The sequence below is a fragment of the Paralichthys olivaceus genome, chromosome 23, assembly GCF_024713975.1.
Source record: "Paralichthys olivaceus isolate ysfri-2021 chromosome 23, ASM2471397v2, whole genome shotgun sequence".
Classification (NCBI taxonomy): domain Eukaryota; kingdom Metazoa; phylum Chordata; class Actinopteri; order Pleuronectiformes; family Paralichthyidae; genus Paralichthys; species Paralichthys olivaceus.
In genome coordinates this window covers 17,055,612-17,076,466 of record NC_091115.1, presented here as the reverse complement: position 1 = coordinate 17,076,466, position 20,855 = coordinate 17,055,612, and the positions used below count along the sequence as shown (strand labels likewise).

The following is a 20,855-nucleotide window of genomic DNA, read 5'->3' as shown; positions in this document are numbered from 1 at the left end:
TTTGAAAGAAAAAACTATAGATGTTTCTAGGACCATTTTTACATCAGTTGCATCTTTTTCCCCTTCCTACCTCACACGCGGAACACCAACACACACACACACACGCACACACACAACACACACCCTCACATCACATAAGGAATGCAGTCTTTCAAGTGTGCAAATAGAAGACACAAAAGCAGTGAGGCACAGATGGGGAATGGTTTGCTTAAATTTACAGTCACTTGATGGGGACTGAAAGATAAAAGATTGGAAAGGAGGAAACTGGAAAGAAGGATAGAGCAAGTAAAAAAAAGAAGAGGTTTGGGGAAGGAAGGACGTACAAGAGAAGAGGAGGGAGGAAAGCAGCAAGACAAGGAATGAGGGAATAGGAAAGGAGAGAGGGAGGAAATGAAAAAGGGAACAAAGGAGGATAGAAAAAGAGCATGCCAGAAAAAGACAGCAGTCATGAAAGTTTAATGGCCTCACAGTTACAGAGCTAATGGGAGCAAGCTGGAAGGAGAGGGGGAGCTAAGGAGGCGCAGGTCCAAAGGGGGGGGGGGGGGTTCTACACCTGACACACACACACACACACATACACACACACACACACACACACACAACCCACACACACAAACACGCATGCAGAGGCAAGTGGAGAGTCAGAGAGTCACTCTCCCTCTCCTGGGCCAGGAAAAAACACACACTCGCATTTATAGTGCCTACACTGCAATCGCATCATGGTTGCCACTTATTTATTATTCAGCAGTAAAGGGGAACAGAGTAGAGCAGGCACTAAATTAAGAGTTGTAGCAGAGATGCTAAAGGCTGTGAACCTCGAAAACAGTGAGCCAAAGAAAGAGAGAGATAGAGAGAGAGCCTGTGGTTATGTTTTATTAGCGGGACTGTGAGAGAAAGTCTCAATACTAACAGGAAAGTCGGGCCAACTCTTGATTCAACAATCTATCTTGTACTCTCAAGTCTTACAGTCAAGTGATCAGGGCATTTCTCAAAGCTGCAAGAACCAACATTTTCTGCATTAACAATTTATCCATAAATGGCTACTTGTGATGAGATTAGTCAATTATCACCCATCTCTGCAGTTTCTCCACGTGTACAGAGTTGTTTTTAGATAGTTATAGCTCTGATAAAGCCACTAGACACTGGACCCCCCCATTCTCACCCATCTTTTATACCCAATTCTGGTTCTGCCAGAGGTTTCTTTCAGTTAATGACAGATTTCTTTCTCTCCACTCGTTGCTCGTTGTGGGAACTGTTGGCGCTCCCTACAATTTTAAGGTCACGACCTTACTATGTTAAGTGCCTTGAGATGATGTGTTTTGATTCTGTGCTAAACACAAGAAACTGAACTGAAATAAATTCACACACACCACTCCACGAGTTTCCAATTAATTACATAGACTGTGGCCTCCGCATAGTCTTATTTGTAGGGTTATTGTTTTAAAGAATAAAAAAAACCTTCACTTCTCCTAATAACATGAGACGGCCAAGTTATTCATGTTAAAGTATTATAATAAATAATAATATAACACCATATGTTATGTCTCGTCAATTATGTTAATTTTATTCATGTTTAAAGTTATGTCATGCCTGTGTTTAGTTCATGTTTAGTCTTGTGTGTTTCGAGCACTCTATGTTAAGTTAAACTTCACTCATGTCTAGTCTCGTCGTGCACTTCCTGTTTTATTTTGTACTCACCTTTTCCCTCTCGTTTCGGACCCTGACTTCCTCCCTTTGTGTGAATTTCCCGCCTTGGTGATCGTCTTCCCCGCCCCTGATTGGTTTCACCTGTTTTCCCCTCCCTCATGTATAAATAGGCCTCGTCTCCCTTTGTCCTGTGCCAGTTCGTCTTGTTCTGTCCACAAGAGTTTTGCCTCCAAGCCAAGTTTGTGTGCTTTTTCAAGTTCATGATCTTTTATTTGATTCGCAGTTTTTGCGAGTGTTTTGTTTTGTAACCTTTTGACCCTCCAAGAGAGTGCTTTTTGTTTGTGCACCTTTTTGACGAGAAATAAACCTTTGTTATATTCACTACCTGCATTTGAGTCGTGCATTTGAGTCCACCAGCATTCGTGTCTGAGGTCGTTACACGTTATGTAATGAATGTGTAAACGAATTGTTTCGCTAACACAGTAGCCATGACAATCAGGCTTTTTTATTAAAAAGTGAGCTGCATAACGTTATCAGACAGCATCTAAGACAGGAAGCACATAGGGCACATAAGCAGCTCACTGCTTATAGAAAGCAACAGGACACAGATGCCTTTCACTGCAGGGACCTTAACATAATGCATAATGCCACATAATGCACTCCCTCTTTTGTCAGAGACAGCCCTTAAGCATAAAGGAATAGTGCTTTTGAGTAATCAAATGCAGGAAGAACAGTATGTATCTCTGAAGATAAAAGGCAACTGAAAATTGACAGATTAAATAATCGATACAATATATAGGGTTTCTTTTTTAGTTGCTATATTAATGAATACATCCACTGAGTATTTTACAGAGTAAAAAATAATGGGCAATATAGAAACCACTGACTAACCGCTGACACAATGAAACACATATTTCATGAATGTTCATCTGATCAGCTTCGCACTTGCCATGTGTATTCTTAATGGTCAGAGGAAGTACAGCTTAACAGCTACATGTAGACCGAGTTGAACACGTCTTCTTCTACATCCACGCATAAAATACAGCGGTGGCTAGCAACTGGCAGCTCACAGGTCAAAACAGTCTGTGTGGCATGTATAGGCATGCATTAATTAGCCAACATATATACTGATAACAATATACTGGATCTACAATAACGTAAATCTGGCAACAATATTAAATCCCACATGTAGTGGATATTTAATACAGCATACTTGGAAGAGAAAATGGGTTAATAAAAGAGATAATGCCTGAAATACCCCTTTAATATCCCTTTAAGATGGAAATTGTCATCTCACAAAAAACAGTATGTGGCCAGTAGGTTGTTAGTTGATGTTTATTTTCCTAAAGTGACTGTGGTCTGTGAATGTGTGTGTGATGACAGTGAGGTGCTCAGTGAATGGAAGTCAAACAGAAGGAAAGAGAGAGAAAACAAAGCTTTTAACTATTAAAGCTGCTCCTCTCTTGACCCAGAGTTGATTTCCAAAGCACAGTGAGATCCATATTTAAACACCACATTCACTGCAGTATATTCCCGCTCTGCTCGCTAGCTCACGCTATCACATGGTATGAATAAAGATGCCACTCAAGTCAACAACAAGGGCAGGACACACAAACAAACACACAAACGCTCAGGAAAGTGTTGCCTCGCCTTATGAAATCCATGCACATTCGTGTGCATGCTCGCAGACACGAGTGTGTGCTGAAAGCCTGATCAAAGGGGCCATTATTGGAGACAATTGGACAGAAGTGTTGCTGCTCATGAGCTCCAGGTCTGCCTCCTGCCCTCACTAACCCTTTCCCCCACTCCCTTCCTCCTTCCGACTCTCTCGGAGTGCTTCTCCATGCAGTCAGTCCACCTCCCCAACAGTGTAGGGCTCACTCTTACCCAAACATTGATTTTTCTTTCCTAGATACGTCCTTTGAGCTAGCACAGCTGATCAGACTGCATCCTATAGCCGTTTTCAGACATGACCCGTGGGGGGAGAATCGGGTCCGGACTTTCAACGCAGTTTGCCTTTAACATATGCACAATGCAGCGGGGAGGTTCAGTTGAGGGGTGGAGCAGCCGGGTGCAGCTGGCAGAGGAAGGATGTAAAGTATTATTTCTGATGCGGAGATCAAGTGATTTTGTTTACACTACATCGACACTGGCATCAGTTCCTATCACCACAAACTCTCTTGACGTCTTCGTCTGTGTCCTCTAAAGATATGGCGGTGCTTTCTCACCTGAGATATTTCTTTTCTTTTTGCTTTTTTTCATTTTTGCAATTCTCGCGTGTTATAAGTGTCATCAAAACCTGGGAGGCCGTCTATTGGCTCTGAAGATGGTGTTGCTTTCAGGCATGTGACGCCATAAGTCCATAATTCATTTGCTCAGCTGCATGTGGGCAGTCTTGTGACATGAATTACAACACACCAAACGTAATAACCATTTAACGTACCATGTTATAACTAACTAGATAGAACTAGCTGACTAACTAGATAAAACTAGCTAACTTACTAGCTAGCAAATAGATTGCAAACCAATCAAAAGTCCACAACCCCCAAACATTCCATTTACAAATGGTTGTCCACCAACCAGAAGGACAGTGATTTGGTCCCTGGCTCCTCCAGTCCGCATGATGATGTCAGATTGTCAGTGTCTTAAAATTGACAAGCCCAAAACTTTAAGTCCAACACACTACATGAAGTGTGGAGCGAACAAAATGTTGAAAAAGTGACATGTGCACACACACACATTTCTCATTCAGTGACTGACAGCTGGACCGCGAGGGATCGTCATGACAACTTAGGGCAGAAGTTTGGCATCAGTCTCCAGGGCGGCTGAGCTGTGAGTTTACCCAGGTAAGACAGCTTTCCTCTGGGGAGAAACACGGACACTCTCCCTCCTCTCCTTTTTAAACCTCCACCTTCTTCTTCCCTGTCAGCTCACTTTCCAATTCCTCTACCTTCCTTCCTCCTTGCATGAATTTCTTCTCTTGCCTCTTCAGTCCTCTGCTCCTTTCTTCTCCTATTCTTTTCTCCTCCCCTACAACGATCACCATCCCTGACAAAGCCTTGAGCGGCAGCCAGCGGCCCCCGAGAGCCGACTGCCTTCCTGCTAAAAATAAGAGCTGAGAGAAGAATCGCACAGAGCTGCCACCAACTGTGGGGAAGGACTGAAAATGGGAGAGATCTTTAGAGGATTTGGAAAAAGAGAAAAGGGGAAAATCTAAACTGAAAGAAAAAGAATGGAGGACAATTATTCAAGGGAAGAATGGAAGAGGGAAAGAAGTATCATAAGAGAAGAGGATATGATAAAGTAAGGAATAAATAACACTATTAGAAAAATAAGTGAGAGTAGATTCGGAGAAAACATAAATAAGAGTAAAAAGTTTGGGAGCAGATGGCATTACCTGACCGGATCTCATTTATACAGCAATACTCCGAATGCACTAAATCTGATCTTGGTAAATCTGTAATGTACACACTAAACAGCAGGAGTTGCATTGAGAGACAGAATGAGTGTGTGTGTGTGTGTGACAGAGACAGGGGCCAGGCGAGAATGAAAGAGAGAGAAGGAGAATAGGAATAACCAGATTATAAATATTTATACAAGAGGAAGAGAGAGCGATGGCAGAGTTGCAGGGAAGGAGAAGATAACAGCGGAGGGGAGAGACTGACTTCAGAGGCAGCACCAGGCGCGTTTGGCTCGCCTTATCTTTTCTTTCCCGTCTCACCCGTTGCCTTTCTCGCTGCTGGAGTGTGGGCTAGCTGATTTGCAGCCTGCACTCCCTGTAGCTTGTGTGTGTGTGTGTGTGTGTGTGTGAGAGGAAGGGAAGGACAAAAAGTTCTCCCCTTATCTCCTCCTTCTCCACTCCCCTCCCTTAGAGAAATAGATGAACACACAAAGGCCCATGCACCTGCTAACAGGCATCTGCCATTCTTGGGGAGGTGTGTGCCAGTGTTGATGATGCTCACAACAATGGCGATAATGATGATGATAACAGAGCGGCTCTGCACGCTCAGACTCTTGTAGATTTACCAATTCAACAGCTTTTTATTGTCACTCGACTGCATTCGAGGTCATTTCACTCCAGTTCCCAACAGATATCACATGGTGAAGATAAGGTTTACACTTTCTCCCAACTTGCAGAGATAAAATGCATCTACTAGGGTCTGGTTCAGCAAAAAGTCAAGGGAGAGAAGACAGCTTCCGTCAAGCTTTTACACTTTCCCTAGACATAATTAATATCTATTATTTCTGTGCCCTTAGGCAGTCAAAAGCACTTTGTTAGGGAATACCTGTTTACCTGCCAATCACACGGCAGCAGTCAACAGGTCAGGAGCATGAACGTTCACATCAACCTTCAGAATGGAGAAATCGGCTGGTCAAACTGGTTGAAGCTGATAGAAAGGCTTGGTCACTTGATAACCACTCTCTACAACTGCGGTGAGCAGAAAAAGCATCTCAAAATGTCCAACCCTGAGGTGGATGATGCGCAACAGCAGAAACTTCAGGTTCCATGCTTGTCAGAACAGAAATCTGCAGCTGCAGACTCACCAACACTGGACAGTTTAAAACCCACACTTTGGGCCTTAATACAAATCAATCGATGGTTTGAATGTCAGTCTGTCTGCGTACTGCAGAGTAATACTCATCTCTTCAGGGCCTCACTTTTCCATATTCTAATGCCTAACTCCAGCAGAATAATGCTCCATGTCACAAGGTACCTTTGCGATGTAGTAGCCACATGAATGTGCAGCTGGAAAATGTCTGAACAAAAAATAGAAATGTGTCTGCCTGTAAATGGTACAGCCAAATATACTGAAGACTGAGAAAATTAATTCCTGAATGATCCATCTAGAAGAGTTTGAACAAATGTTCACAAATGTTAAGAGCAAATTATGTTCAATGTCAATCACACAGCAGCTTTTGTTTTCACATCTAGTACAGGCATACAATATTTCCTGGGAATCCCTTTAGTGAGTACACAATATGCTAACTAACCCATGGCTATTTAGGCTTAAATACCTTTCAGAATTATGAACCTGGTATTTGTCCACTCAACTGCTAAGATCCGTGGGTGGAGCCCTGCTGGTTATTCCAAGTTTCCACCTCATAACAAAGGAAATTCATTGCCCATTAAACTTGACTGACCTCCTAGTAGAAAGTCCACAGAAAGTCATAGACGTGACAGATGCAAAAATGAAAAAACAAAAGTATTTTTCTGTAGAGGAATGCACGTGTCACTTCCTGCGTCTGCAGCACCTAGCTGCTCCACCTGTCACCTGAACAATGCAGAGGATTTGCTGCAGTTGTGAACGCGTCTGTGCAGAGAACCTCCTGCTGTGTTGTGTGAAAGGCAAACTGCGGGTAAAGTCCAGAGAATTGTCACGTCTGAAATCAGCGATGCTTTCTAATCTCTCTCCGCTCATTCCCTGCCATCTCTCGACTGTTGTCTCCAGTTATAAAACACCACCAGTACACTTAAAAGGGGGTTTGATCAAATAAAATGCAATGTTAAGTGCTGAAAACAGGGTTAAGATCGTCTACTTGATCATTTTTGAAAATCAAAGAGGGAATTCTCTGTGTGTTTTTCTCAGTGGTTTATCCCTGCTGTTTCAACATAGAAGGAGAACCCCTCAGGCTGTTGTCAGTGTTACACGACACTTCTGAACTGGGACATCTCTGCTCATCCCCCCCACATCATAAGCAAAAAAAATACTGCAGGTTTTGCATGTGTGCCGTATAAAAAATATTTTGTACCACAAATAACTGTCGTTTGTGCCCAGAAGCATAGCACAAGATTCTAGTTTTCTTCTTCTTTACAGGCAGCCATTGGATTTCATTTATTTCAGAGACTCCCTGTCATCACAACAAACATCCAGTCAACTTGATCTATTTTTCAAATCTCTATCATTGTGTGGAAGGGGAGTTATCAGTGGAAACATTTTTAGAACTGTCATTTCTGACATGTTAAAGATTTGTGAATCAGCAATCACAAAGTGCTGCATTCATGATCTCTGCTGCTCTTGAATAGAAAGAGGATACATTCTTGACTCTCTGTACATTTAAAAAGTTGGATATAAGTATAAAACTGCAAAAAAGTGAGCTGAATGTAGCCCTGATTCTGGAAACTTCAAAGAACCAGAGCAGGTAAATTTAGCCTAGCACTGACCCCAGCGGTAAAATAGATCATCACAAGGGCACCCATTTACAGAGATCAGGCTCCCGACCTGCTCTGAATCCAGACACACAACTTTTAGAGATGCTGACCTAGCCAGTCGTTAAACTTCTTGACCTCGGACGGTAGTCCCAGCTCGGTGAAGTCTCCGGCGTGGATGAACACATCTCCATATGGCATTTGGATGCTGTCAGTCCGAGAGTGAGTGTCTGAGATGCACACAAATCGGGTGTAGCCTGGTGGCTTAGGGGTGTCGTGGGCCATTGGGTCCACCCTGAGAAGAATAAAAGAACAGAACACAAGAAAGTTGAGGGAATGACGAGGAAAAGGGGTCAGTGCAGTTGTTGATGAACTTAAACAATACTGGAGAAAGAGATACAGTGCCGTATGCAAAATCTCTGCGGTAAGACGCTGACAATGAAAGAAGTTTGAATAAGTATCCAGCAAAAACCCTCCCCACAGACTGAGACAGAGGAGGAAACACTGAGAAGCTAGACCACAATAAAAGCAGAGCGGTGTAAGAGACAGAAAGAGAAATGTGCGGAGATAGAAAAAGAATAAAGTGCAGATGGAAAAAGAGCAGAGTCCTGTGGGATTTTCTGAGAGTGTGCAGATCTATAGGGTCTCCAGAGGGAAGAGAAGAGCTGGTGAATAACCGTGGCCCAGTTTAGCAAGTTCTCCTCCAGGTACGATAACACCCGGCCTTGCCTCCTCCTCCCCTCCCCCCTCCACACCCCACCTCAAGAGAGAAGTGAGGGGAGGTGGGGAACTAGATGCATGTTGGATAGTCATGAAGAAGTCAGCCACACAAAACTGATAAAATACAAAAGACGGTCCATGAATAATGTTTCATTTTCATTATCTAGTATAGTGAAATGTAAACAAATGTACAGTGATGCTTTGTGTAGTCCAACTCTCTATGTTAGCATCAATATAACTGTGTAAAAGACAGCTTTCATGGCAAATGAATTTGAATCGAATCAAAGTCAAATTACAACAACAAAAGTATATATTTCAGTTTTATTTCAATTTTAAGGTCCAAGTGCTGACACACTGACATCAAAATCAGCCCCTGGTTTAATGGGCTGATGAGTGTAGATAATACAAATATCCTAGATCCCTAAAAACACTATGTAAATAAGTTCAAATAGTAGCATGGGCAAAAATAAAGATGTTAAGACCAGGTAACAAGCAGTGTAAGACAATCACGTGAATGTTTTTTACATTGACATTCAGTCATTATTTAAAAACCAGCTTTAATTGGTAGTTTAAGAAAAATCAAACCAGTGCCAGCACCACGTCCTGAGTGGTTGCCCAACTGACGACTTGATGAAAAAATGAAGTCATGTCATTTTCTTTAGGAAAACAGGCTCATGACAAGTTTCAGCAAAAGTTTTGCTAATGAGGGACTATTGTAAGTGGACCCACATTTAGCACCGGTTGGTCTATTGCTGGTCATGGTAGTTAATGGGCGGCTGTGGCTCAGGGGTTAGAGCGGTCGTCCTCTAATCAGATGGTCGGCTATTCGATCCCAGTCCTCCACATGCCAAAATGTCCTTGGGCAAGATACTGAACCTCAGATTGCCCCTTCTTATAGAGAATGTGCTGCATATAGATGCATATAGATGCACTGTAGGGCAAACTGTATTGTAAAGCGCTTTGAGTGATCGTCAGGACTAGAGAAGCTCTATATAAATACAAACCATTAAAACATTAACCATTTAGCGCATACAAGTTACATATGGGTCATGCTACTTGGTGTGTGGTTGTAATGATGAATCAAAATATCATTCAAATGCGCCAGTGTTTCCCCTATAATGGTAAAGGTAAATGAGAAATAAAAAAATAATAACGAAAAGACAAATAACCACTGTTTTCCACAAAGGCAGTCTGTATAACCAACTGCTCATTGAAGTCCAGCTTGTTAGTTTATTAAGGTTTATTGTGGCTTTTATCATTTTATTTCCCTGTTTAGTGTGTACGTAAAACGATTCTATTAAATGATCAGGTGAATGCGATGAAATGGAGCTCCCTGCAGTAACATATACAGCATACGATCAAAGTGTTTCTCCACATCATGGTTTTTACATTTTCTCCTGCTTTGTGTGACATGTTGTGAATGTTCATTCTTCATTTCTCTGCATGTTAACAATTAGGAAGACTCATTCAAATGTGCAATCATTTAAATCAGTGGATACGAAGAACGGTAGCATTAGAATGTAACAGAGGCACCAACTGTGAGCTTCTACAGCCATTTCTTTTCTTCAGGGGGTCATGTCCCCAAACTCCATAGCTGCCTGCATTTTCTCACTGGCTTTTCACTCTATATCCATGTGGAAAGCCTTGAATAATGCCATCGATTTCATCTCCATATCATGATGCCAACATTTTCTCCAAGCCAAGGAAGGTAAAGTGCAACAATGAATCATGCTCACTGTGTTCATAATGTGCCACTTTTGCAAAGGCCATAGGTTACTCAGCTTAATCTTATGCCATCAAATATTTCTCTAATTTTAAAGAGAGTGCTCACAATTTTTGCATTTCTGGCCGCCTCGTGTTTTTCCTCCTGATGCACATTCGTGAGTTGTTGGTTTTTTTGGTAAGCACCACTGTGTCTGGTGAAAGGATTCTGGGCCAAACACTCTCTCAACCTTTGGCATGTTTACTGTGATAAGATAGCTGAAAAACTAAAACTCAAAAACCGACCATTGTCTTTTGATTGTCCCATCAGGTTTCCACTACCACTATTCTAACTGTATGCTAACCTCTGCCAGCAATTTTACCAACTGTACCCTGACTCACACACATGCTCATCAATTTGACATTTATATATGTTTATAATAAAGTTTCCAGCAGCTCAAAGGACATGCTCCCTCTCTTAATGTGAAACACACACAGGCACCACTGAGTTTCACCAACACACTGTAAGTAAAAGCAATTGCAATGAATCAATAACTGAAAACAGTGTTTTTCTGTGAAGCTGGGTATAGTAGAGTGGCAGAACTATTGTACTGATAAAAACAGTGTTGTGGAAAATGACATTTCTGAATTTATTCAAACAGCGGTTCAATGCAGAGAAGAGGTGGATTTGCTATAAAAGAAAACACTGCAATAGAAAATTGAAACAGGAGCAACAAGGAGGCAACTATACATTCTGATAATATAAACGTAAAAACAGGATAAGTGAAATGTCAATAAGTATTTTCTAAAATATGAAACTACTCATTTAAAGGTACAGTGTGTAGAATTTAGTGACATCTAGAGGTGAAGTTTCATGTTGCAGCTGAATACTCCTCATCTCATCCTCTACTTCCCAACATGAAATAGAAGCTGTAGTGAACTTCAGTTGTCATAAAAACTAAAAAGGTTTTAGTTTGGACGACAGTAAAAAACATGGCGGCCTCCACAGAGAGGAGCCTCCTCCATGTAAATATAAAGTTTTTAAATATAAAAAGCCCATTCTATAGGACAGAAGACAACAATTCATACAATTTAGAGGAAACACACAAGTGAAAACATCACTAGGATTATTTTATATTCAATTTCTGCCAAAAAATCCTTTCACCTAAATCTTACACACTGGACCTTTAAGGGGTAATAACCATATCTGGTTCAAATTTCACTATGAATGAAAAATAATAAAAATAAATAACATAAAAAGGTTAGATCCAGGATGCATAGGAAAAAGACCAGTATAACCGACAGCTGCTCTGCTGCGTATATTGTAAATCTACTCACATGTGGACGTGTGGTGGCTGGAAGCGTCCCTGGTTGATGTTGTAGAAGGTGAAGGCCTGAGTGGGGTTGGTGCTGTACTCGTCCACCTCCACCGTGGTCCTGTTGCCTCGCTGGGCGTGCGACTGAGCCTGCGACTGCTGCCGCCTCGCCGCCATAATCTCTGACAGGGTGAAGGCCATGGCACAGGGGACCCAGAGCAGAGTGGGTGGAGTCAGGTCCGGAACTTTAGCTAATTGCTGTTTTTGCTTTAGAACTGTGGGTGGATTGTACCAAACCTGAAGGGGGGCTGCAGCAAAGGCTTCCTGACAGGCTCAAACCCTCACAGAGCTCACAATCACAGTGAGCTGAGGAGAGATCATCGACTCCTCCCTCTTCTTTTTATTCTTTACAACTCCTCTGCACCTGAGACAAACAGAAGAGCAGAGCCGACATGAAGCATGTGTTGTGAAAAATCATCTACCTTCCATTATGATACAAACTATTTCCTAAACCAATGCTGTGAATACTTAGATTTTTCTGAAGTTCTCCATTACACATGACATCTATTGCATGTCTCTCCGTCCTGGGAGAGGGATCCCTCACATGTGAGGTTTCTACGTTCTTTTCCACTGTTAAAAGGGTTTTTTAGTAGTTTTTCCTTACTCTTGTTGAGGATGTCCCACCTTGTTAAGCCCTGTGAGACAAATTGTAATTTGTGAATATGGGCTATGCAAATAAAATTTGATTGATTGATTAAGAATGTAATTCAAAATAGTGTTGAAATATTAGTCAATTATTAGTCAATTGAATTAATTTTTTTAAATGCATATTTCATTCCATTCTTAAATGTCAGCATATGATGATTGTATGATTGTAAATGGGACATTTTTGAGAATGCAGATTAACTGAAAACTAAAACTGCTTAAATGAAAAGATTTTCAACCTTGTTGGACTGACAATGTATATATTTTTATATATTTAATAAAGAAACCTCATAATCAATGTAGCAGAACCAGAGAGGATGTCCTGTTAACTCAATGCATTTTTTTTTTCCATGTCAAAACCTGGCAACTATTACCCACAATACAACTCAACCTTTGACACGCAGTACAGATTTTAAAACCAACCATAGACGTCACTAATAAAAGACAGAGGTTAACTTTCCCTAAGTAATCATGGATATATGAAGCTGACAGACTTCCACAGGACTGTGATGGGACTCACAAAAGCAGTCGAGGTGAATGGACGGTGTTTTTTAGATAGTTTTAAATATTAAGATAGAGGAGCTCTTTATTCTGTGCTCTATTTAATATTTCTTTATTTGTGTACACGCCGTCCGACGCTGCTTTCATTTAAATTAAGTGATGATTTCGATTTTTCAGCAGGGCTTCATCAAATGCTCAGCTCTGCAGCTCAGCTTCATGAGGCTCTGGCAACTGCCTCCTCAGAGCAGAGCCTCTGAGAGGTGCTAAGAAGATGGGGATGCTGGGAGAAGGAGGTGATAATTTGGGGACTAGCATCTTTGGCAAAGTCCGCCTAGACCGCCGCGCAATGTCGGTGTGCCATCTCAATTCCTCATTCACTGCGACCTCACGCGCTGACAGAACACCGACGTGACAGATACACACTCCACGCGGCGGTTGTTTGTCACGGGCAAATCCCAGCATGCTCCATGGATGTGTTTCAGGAGCTCATACAGTAACTTGCATGTTCTGCGTGCACACGCTGCGTACGCAGGTCGGTGCATGCATATCTAAATGCACTTCTGTCGTAATGAATTTGACTGTGACAGCCTCTCACACAGAGAAATGTTAAGAAAATGCCGAGCGTAGACGACTTCAGCAGCGCCCTCAATCCACTCAAACCCTCAGTGTCTAAAATAAAATCTCTTCCTGACGTCTGTCAGATAACTCCACCACAGTTTCAATCCTTTTAAATCGGCGATTAAATCCATTTACAGTCAGCTTTCTGAATTTGTAAGACAAGTTAAACATGAATCAGAAAATTATATTGAAGTCTTTACTTTTTGTTCATTTTCCTCTAATATTGCTGATGCAGTCAGCTGAAGGTGAATATTAGTATTCAGTCCTGTGGAAATAAGGACCAATGAAAAGCCGGTGAAGTTAACCTGAATGTTTCCCAAACAGATCATTTGAAAAGGGTTGAGGTGAGACATTATCAGAGATTGATTGGCCCTGCGACCAACCCAACCCTATTGTGGAGAACATATGAAACTCTCTACAAAACATTTCTCACACTCTGTAAAGTTCCGGGCTGGTGTCTATAGACAGTTATTGAAATCTATTCCAAAACAATACCGAACTTTAAAACAAACAATAAAGCAATACTTTTTTCAAATAATTTTAAAAAATCTAGCTTTAATCCATTTGTATGCAAAACTGCTCCCACCCTATTTAAACTGGCTGTAGTGAAAGCAGCGGAGCTTAGGCTGCAGTATCTATGCAGAAGTGTTCAGCACCGGTACTGGTACGGGTTCACATGTTTTTCACGTGTTCACACTGAAGTAAGGCTTTCATGCAACACAAGGTTCTGATCCAGCAAGCCCAGGTTGAATAAACACAACAGTGAATTTGAAGGCTTCTCCCCACACATTTGTTAATTATAGTAGCAGCCAGGGTTTTTAAACATAAGAACATTAATTGAAAATAGTAGAAAAAATAGTAGAAACACAGAACCACATGTTAATGTTACAAAGGAAAGGACCATGTGCTTGTGTGTATCTGTTTAACCACAATGTGTTTCATTGACGCAGATCTTTTCCTATCACATGCATGTGACTTAAACACAACATACAGTGTAGAGTTTGACTTCAAATATAAACGTGTCTGTATAAAATCCATTTCTGTGTTTGACAATGTTCCCCTCTTTCAGATACAAACAATCTAACATTCACACCTACATCAGAAAGCGACTGGCAGGTTGTGCAGAGGAATGAAAGTAGACAGGGTTTGAACTCCTCTCTCATCTGCTCTTTTTTTCGAATCAGTCACTCTACAACTCGTGATCCTCACCTCTGTGACTAATTGCATGAATACTACAAAGACACACGCAAACAAAACCAAGTTCTTGCAGCTTTTCTACACAGGAGCAGGCACCGCCTGTCTGGTATATCTCAAAGTACAATTACACGATTATTTAACCGATACATCTGTCATCATAACCTGGCTGCATAACAGATACAAAATTGGCAGGAATTAGTCTTTCACATACAAATCAGTATCAGCGTTGATGTTAACTGATATGCGCCAAGCGGAAAAACTTTACAGAGTTAACAATGCACAGAATTTCTAAATGTAAACTCAAGTTCTATATTTTTGATTGTATTTATGTTTTCTTTTAATTTATAGTTATTAATAATAGCTTATGCTTAAACTGTAAGCCCCTTTGATGACGACATGTGAAATGATATGACATTTACTATATAAAAATTATTTTACTCCCTAATATTTGAATGTTTGCCTACATTAGCCTTCTAACTGATGTTAGGTTTTGATTTTGCCCCCAGGTGGAATTGTTGAGTCGGGACAGACATGGTCCTCCCTCACTCTGCTTCAGGGGATTCTGGAATAAAAAAAAGTCCTCTGTGCCATAGGTTCCTTGTGATTCTGTTACTCCATGTGTTCCTGGTCAGGGGTTATTACTAAGCAATGCCCAAAGTATAAAGACTGAAAGAAAGCTTAGCTCAGTATAGAGACAAGTCAGAATCTGACCCTGTGATGAAGCTAACAGAAGAGATGATGCGGAACAATTGAACCCTGAGGTGGGACATCACAGCTAGGTCCAGAGAGAGAAGGTTTCCTTGAAGGCTCACAGGATCTGTGGTCTTTGGGACAAGTGATAATGATCGAGGACACATCTGGAACCATGTCCCTGACGGACAGCTGACAAAGCTGGAAAAGGAGGACCACAGGCAAAAGAGTATTTTCTTGCAGAAGACAGAGTCTGTGCTATTGTGTGATCACGTCTCCACTGACGATGAGAATGAACAATGATCATTTTGAGCAACTGCTCCAGAAAGTACAGCCACTGCTCATCCTGGTAACTGTTCTGTTCCAGGATTTTGGCATGAAATGGATTTTTAATACACAAAACTTTGCTAAAAAAAATGTTTAAACTTTGCAATCTGGAGCAACTGTTGGACTAAAACTCACCAATAAAAGAGGAAAAGTGCAAATTAAAGACAGGGGTCAAAGTCTAAATAATAATTTGTCTGTCACAATTGTATTTGTCTCTGTTCAGGCTCAGCGTTAACACGTAAGAGTTCTATGACATTAATAAATACCATTATTTGTGTTAATTCATATGACTGTGTATCATGGGTCATGGTAAACATGCTGTGGTGTCAGTGTGGAGCAGAAAGCCATCAAGGATTCTGAGGGAATCTTTGGAGCTCTGTGGCTTCCCACCCCAACAACACATATTAATGTGGTCCTCCCAATTTCTTTTTCCCTTTTTCTGCCACATAAGGAAACACAGGATTTTCTAGTGCATCTGAATGTGACACTGAATGACAGTGGATTAATGTGTAGCTCAGTGAAATATGGGCAGTACATAAAGAAAATCCGAGGTGGATAGAACATTTTTCATGAAAATGCGAAAAATAAAAGGAGCAATCCTTATTTTAAGATTCAACGTTTCCCTTTCACTGCACTTTGAACCCTGTTCTCATTCACCTCGCCCTCTGACTCCTCTGGTGAGCTCTGGTTCTACAGTCCGCGCTCAGTTGAGCACAAGTTGGATGAAACTTTCCAGACACGCTGACCCACGCACGGGCGACACGAGCTGCGTGCCGCCAGACTCGAACTCGGACACATCGTCAAAACGAAACATGTGGTGCAAGTGAAACCTTACATGAAAACACTGAAGCGTCCCTGCTGCGTAAATACACGTCTTCACTAAATCCTGCAGACCCCCCCCGAACATGAGAGAAGAAACAAGGCTTTGGAGACGAGATGAACCGGGAATACGCACACCGGTGCAGCGTGGTGGATGGTGCAAACCTGTCCTCCAGACCCGCGTGCTTTAACAACATGAGTGCGCACAGAAGATGAAGGGAATCGACCTACCGGCTCCTGCTGACAGCCGCAGTCAAGTTGCTCAGTGACGGATGTGGAGAGAGGGACGGAGTCTGCACGGCGAGAGAGACGCGCTGGTCAGTTTGAATGCGCACCCCGTGGTGCACCGGTGCAGCGTGGTGGATGCTCTCTCTCTCTTTCTCTCTCTCTCTCTCTCTCTCTCTCTCTCTCTCTCTCTCTCTCTCTCTCTCTCTCTCTCTCTCTCTCTCTCTCTCCCAGTGAGGCCACAATGAGGAGGAGCAGAGGAGGAGAGAGGAGGACCGAGCTGCTGCTGCTGCTCATTCCCACAGACGCGGTTGATGACGCCTGGAGCATCAATCTTTAATTCCTCCAATTTATCCACGACACCCTAAGAAAAGCCTGACCATTTTGAAACATCGCTTATTCATTCATTCTGCTGTTTCACTGTTCACACTCGGCCTCATTTAAAGTTGGGAAGGATGTTTTCAGAGCAAAGAGAAAATTCATCATAGGCCAGAGTGAGTCATTGTTACATTGGATTATTGGTTAGTTTAATCTATGGCAATGCATCATATTACATTTTAGAACTATATATATATATGAAACCTTGATCTTAAAACGGATATATAAAGTAGTAATACTAAAATATAAAAATTATTAAATTGTATGAGTCCACAGAATAAGTGCCACGGCCTATCAGAGAGAAAAACAAGAGGAGAAAGACAATTCCACCAATTCATCCACACAAGGCATTTTTTAGAGGCAGCTTTATAATGCATATTCTTAAAGGTTCAGGTTTAACCTTGGATTTTCAAGTTTATTCGTACCATTTCATTTAAAATGATGATATAAGATATCTTTTTTATTAGTCCCACAATAAGGAAATATTGATTTAATTTGACTTTATCTTCAAAGTTTCATTTTTCGTGTAAATGCAAAATGAGAAAAAATAAATCGTCTACTTTAAATCTTTTTCCGAATGCTCTTTCATTATCTTCTTCCAATAGCCTGTGTAATGTGTGTAAAACTGAAGACACTGAGCTCCTCCTCATGTGTTTCAATCCTCCACACTCTGAGAGAAACAGAGGAGTTGAACTTGCCCAGCTCAGTGGCAGTTGTAGGCCTTTACTGTATGACCCAGTGTCTATGAGTGAACATGTGTATGACACGTAACTGAGGGCAGAACATATACGTGGCCAATAAGAAACTCTCAGGCTCTGAACGATGGTTCAGTTTTTAATAATGTGAACGTATCCACGCAGCTTGTTTTATGTAAAACATCAAGGTATTCTGATTTTAAATCATTGCATTAAAATGATTTCAACAATCAAATGCTAATAAAAACTGAAAGTTGTTTTGCGTTGGATTCATTGACTAATCAAAACAATAATTTTTAGTGGAACATTGTCCCCGTTACATCCACACAAGGATCTGCAATAAAATTTTAATTTGTTAAAATTATTCAGAATATAATTTCCTGAAGACAAGCAAACTAATCATGTAATTATTATGTATACGGGATATTCCTTTGTTCTGAATGCAAGTAAACTTTTTATTAATTTTCTTGTAGGTACCTAATACTGAATCTTCTATCCATCCATGGATGGATCCAAATATTAGTTCATCATTTTATTTAGTTTGACAAGCGAATCAAACAGATCAGTGAAAAGGTTCCGAAGCTCAGGGCTTTTAAATCTTTGGATCTGTGCTGAAATGAAAAAGAGAATAGAATAATCCCCATCATTTATACAGGCCATGTGAGGGATAACCAGCCAAATGACAATATTACAGCTTTTCACCACCTCTGCTCCTGTTTATCTGTGGGTAATTGGATGAGGGTTTAGGGAGGTAGTGAGCTAAACAAACAGACCACAATCTGGAGCTCAGTCCATCCTTCACAGGCTGGTTTACAGTTACAGTGGAAAGCATCACAGGCTGGGTTAGTCTGCCATCTGCTGGACAAGTTGCTCAATTTGTTGATTCACTTACTATCTGTTGCTACTGTCTCCATACATAACGGCAGGGCTGAGTAAGGTACGAAAGTGCAAACAGAGAAAAGTGAAGGGTCAATTTGTGTGAGACGTAAATGATGTGGCATCAGTTCAATCATTTTACCATCTCAAAAGTCATCATCTGATTTCTTACAAATATGTGGCCATGGATACTAGGTGAGAGAATAAGTGGAGCATAGCAACCTCAGATGTTTTCAAAATGGATTTGTCTCAAAATAGCGTCAGGAAGATAATTCACTATATTAGACACAGATTCACCAGTTTCTGTTTCTTGTTTATTGGACACTGTACACAACTTGTGGTTTGGTGGATCTATATTTATATGTCTGAACACTAAAACCCATGGCATTCATGGGCATTATGTACAGGCTCTCAATGTATTATTACACAGTATGAGTCACAGAGCTGAGCATTAGTTTTTCCACGGAATAATTTCCAAGTGCTCTTGTAATGAGTCATTTTACTAGTCTGATAACTATAAAAACTCTGCTGCACGATAAAAACAATAAATCAAATGAGTAAAAATGTAAATAAGTTGCAAGTGTGGTGAGATGGGCATGAGAGAGAGAGAGAGAGAGAGAGAGAGAGAGAGTGTGTGTGTGTGTGTGTGTGTGTGTGTGTGTGTGTTAGACTACGCAGAATACATCCCGTAAGATGAAAACATACAATAAGACCTATAACCACAGCAGTTGCGTCACACTTGCCTCACCCAACCTAAGCTCTTTCTCTCTCACTTCATATCCAGTGAACTCTCAGCAGAGCGATGGAGGAAGGCAACAAGATAGTGAAAGGAGAGAAATCTCAGCATCTGGCATAGTTGCATTTGCCCACAGATGCTGGCTGCTGATTGGGCGTCCTGGAAACATCGCATAGGAAATATTAGATATGCCTGTCAAATATGATTAATGTCCAACAGCAAAGCAGCTGATGAGTTACAGTAATGAGGCAAAAGACCGCCACTGCCAGTCGGAGCTACAGGCCTCTGGGTCCTCCGATTATTGTATAACCCAAGCATGTGTAATTCTTTGATTTGTGTCTTAAAAATACAATCTCTGCTCTGTCACATTTGCATGGATTTAACTGCTGCTCTGAGAAGAAGAAGAAGAAGAAACAGATGCATAACTACAGTTGGTAAGGTGACGTGTTCATTTCTCCTCTACCTGATGGTGTTGTTGCTGATTGACCATGAGAAGAGTTTCATGTACTTGCGTCAATGACTAAATACTGCAGACACCCTCCTTCAAATTCAATCAATCGAATTTATTTATATAGCACGGTATCACAACAAGCAGTTGTCTCAGGGTGCTGCACAAAAGTCCAAGATCTTAAGAAACACAAAATCCAACTTGTTCCACACCGAGCAAGCATGAGCAACACCTTGTCTCCCTTCGGATCCAGGGGGATCAGGTGTGAGGTCCGCAGTAGGAGACTCGTGCAGTCTATTGGTCAGGCCTGACGAGATGTCCCTCAGCACAGGCACCAAGCAGCAGCAGCATCATCATCAACACTCGACAAAAAGAATGGCCTCTCACTAAGTGTGGAACAAAGCCACGTGCCACCACTGATCTGTTCTCTTATGTGAACAATGTGATGTGCTGAACTAAACTGAAACTGAGTGACGTGTAATCTGACAGAGCGAACAGCTCCCCCCTGTGGGGGAATCTACAGCCTGCCAAACCTGAGTGAATTTGCAAGAAACAAAAATAATCATCAGCAAAAGATCAACTAACTCGACGTATTCACAATTCTTTATTGAAAATTATGACTTTTAATAATATGGATGATGTGGTTGATCGGTTTTACTATTTTTTTTTTATTAGAAAAATAGGACCTAAACTTGCAGAAGAAATCAAAGCACCACCTGAAGACGGGAGGACTGTCAAGTATCAGGGCTATAGAAATCTAAGCTTAGGGTTAGGGTTAGGGTTTTACCAAGACAATGCCAGGAATTTGTGCAAATATGTGATTATACAGTTCCACATGTTTTGTTGAGTCCCACAAAAAAATTGTTTCTACTCTATATAAAGACATATGTGAGGTATCACGCATTTTGAAATATGTTTTATTTGCGGATGATACCAATATTTTTTTACTCTGGGACAAATCTAAAGCAACTTTTGGAGCTGGTGACAACAGAAATGATTTAATTAAAGATGTTAAATTAAATGATGATAAACAATATCATTGAAAATGTTAATGAAAACATAGTTCTATACTGGACAACAGGATCCACTAGAAACCCTACATAACATA

General features: G+C 41.1%; 1 protein-coding gene across 5 annotated transcripts in view; it reads right to left on the bottom strand.

Moving 5' to 3' along the window:
* The window catches only part of mpped1 (metallophosphoesterase domain containing 1), a 69,997-nt gene extending 53,156 nt beyond the window's left edge, over positions 1–16,841 (bottom strand). For 4 of the 5 annotated variants that reach the window (XR_002203266.2, XR_011240192.1, XR_002203268.2 and 1 more), the window contains exons 1-3: positions 16,621–16,841; positions 11,555–11,956; positions 7,909–8,090 (exon numbers count right to left, since the gene is read on the bottom strand). Coding sequence is in view for 2 of the 5 variants with exons in the window: in XM_020099829.2 (XP_019955388.1) it covers positions 7,909–8,090; positions 11,555–11,733 (361 nt within the window). In the remaining 3 variants the exon portion in view is untranslated. The remainder of the gene's footprint in view (positions 1–7,908; positions 8,091–11,554; positions 11,957–16,620) is intronic. The other variant, XM_020099830.2, reaches the window with a different exon arrangement.
* Between the last annotated feature and the right edge of the window lie 4,014 nt (positions 16,842–20,855).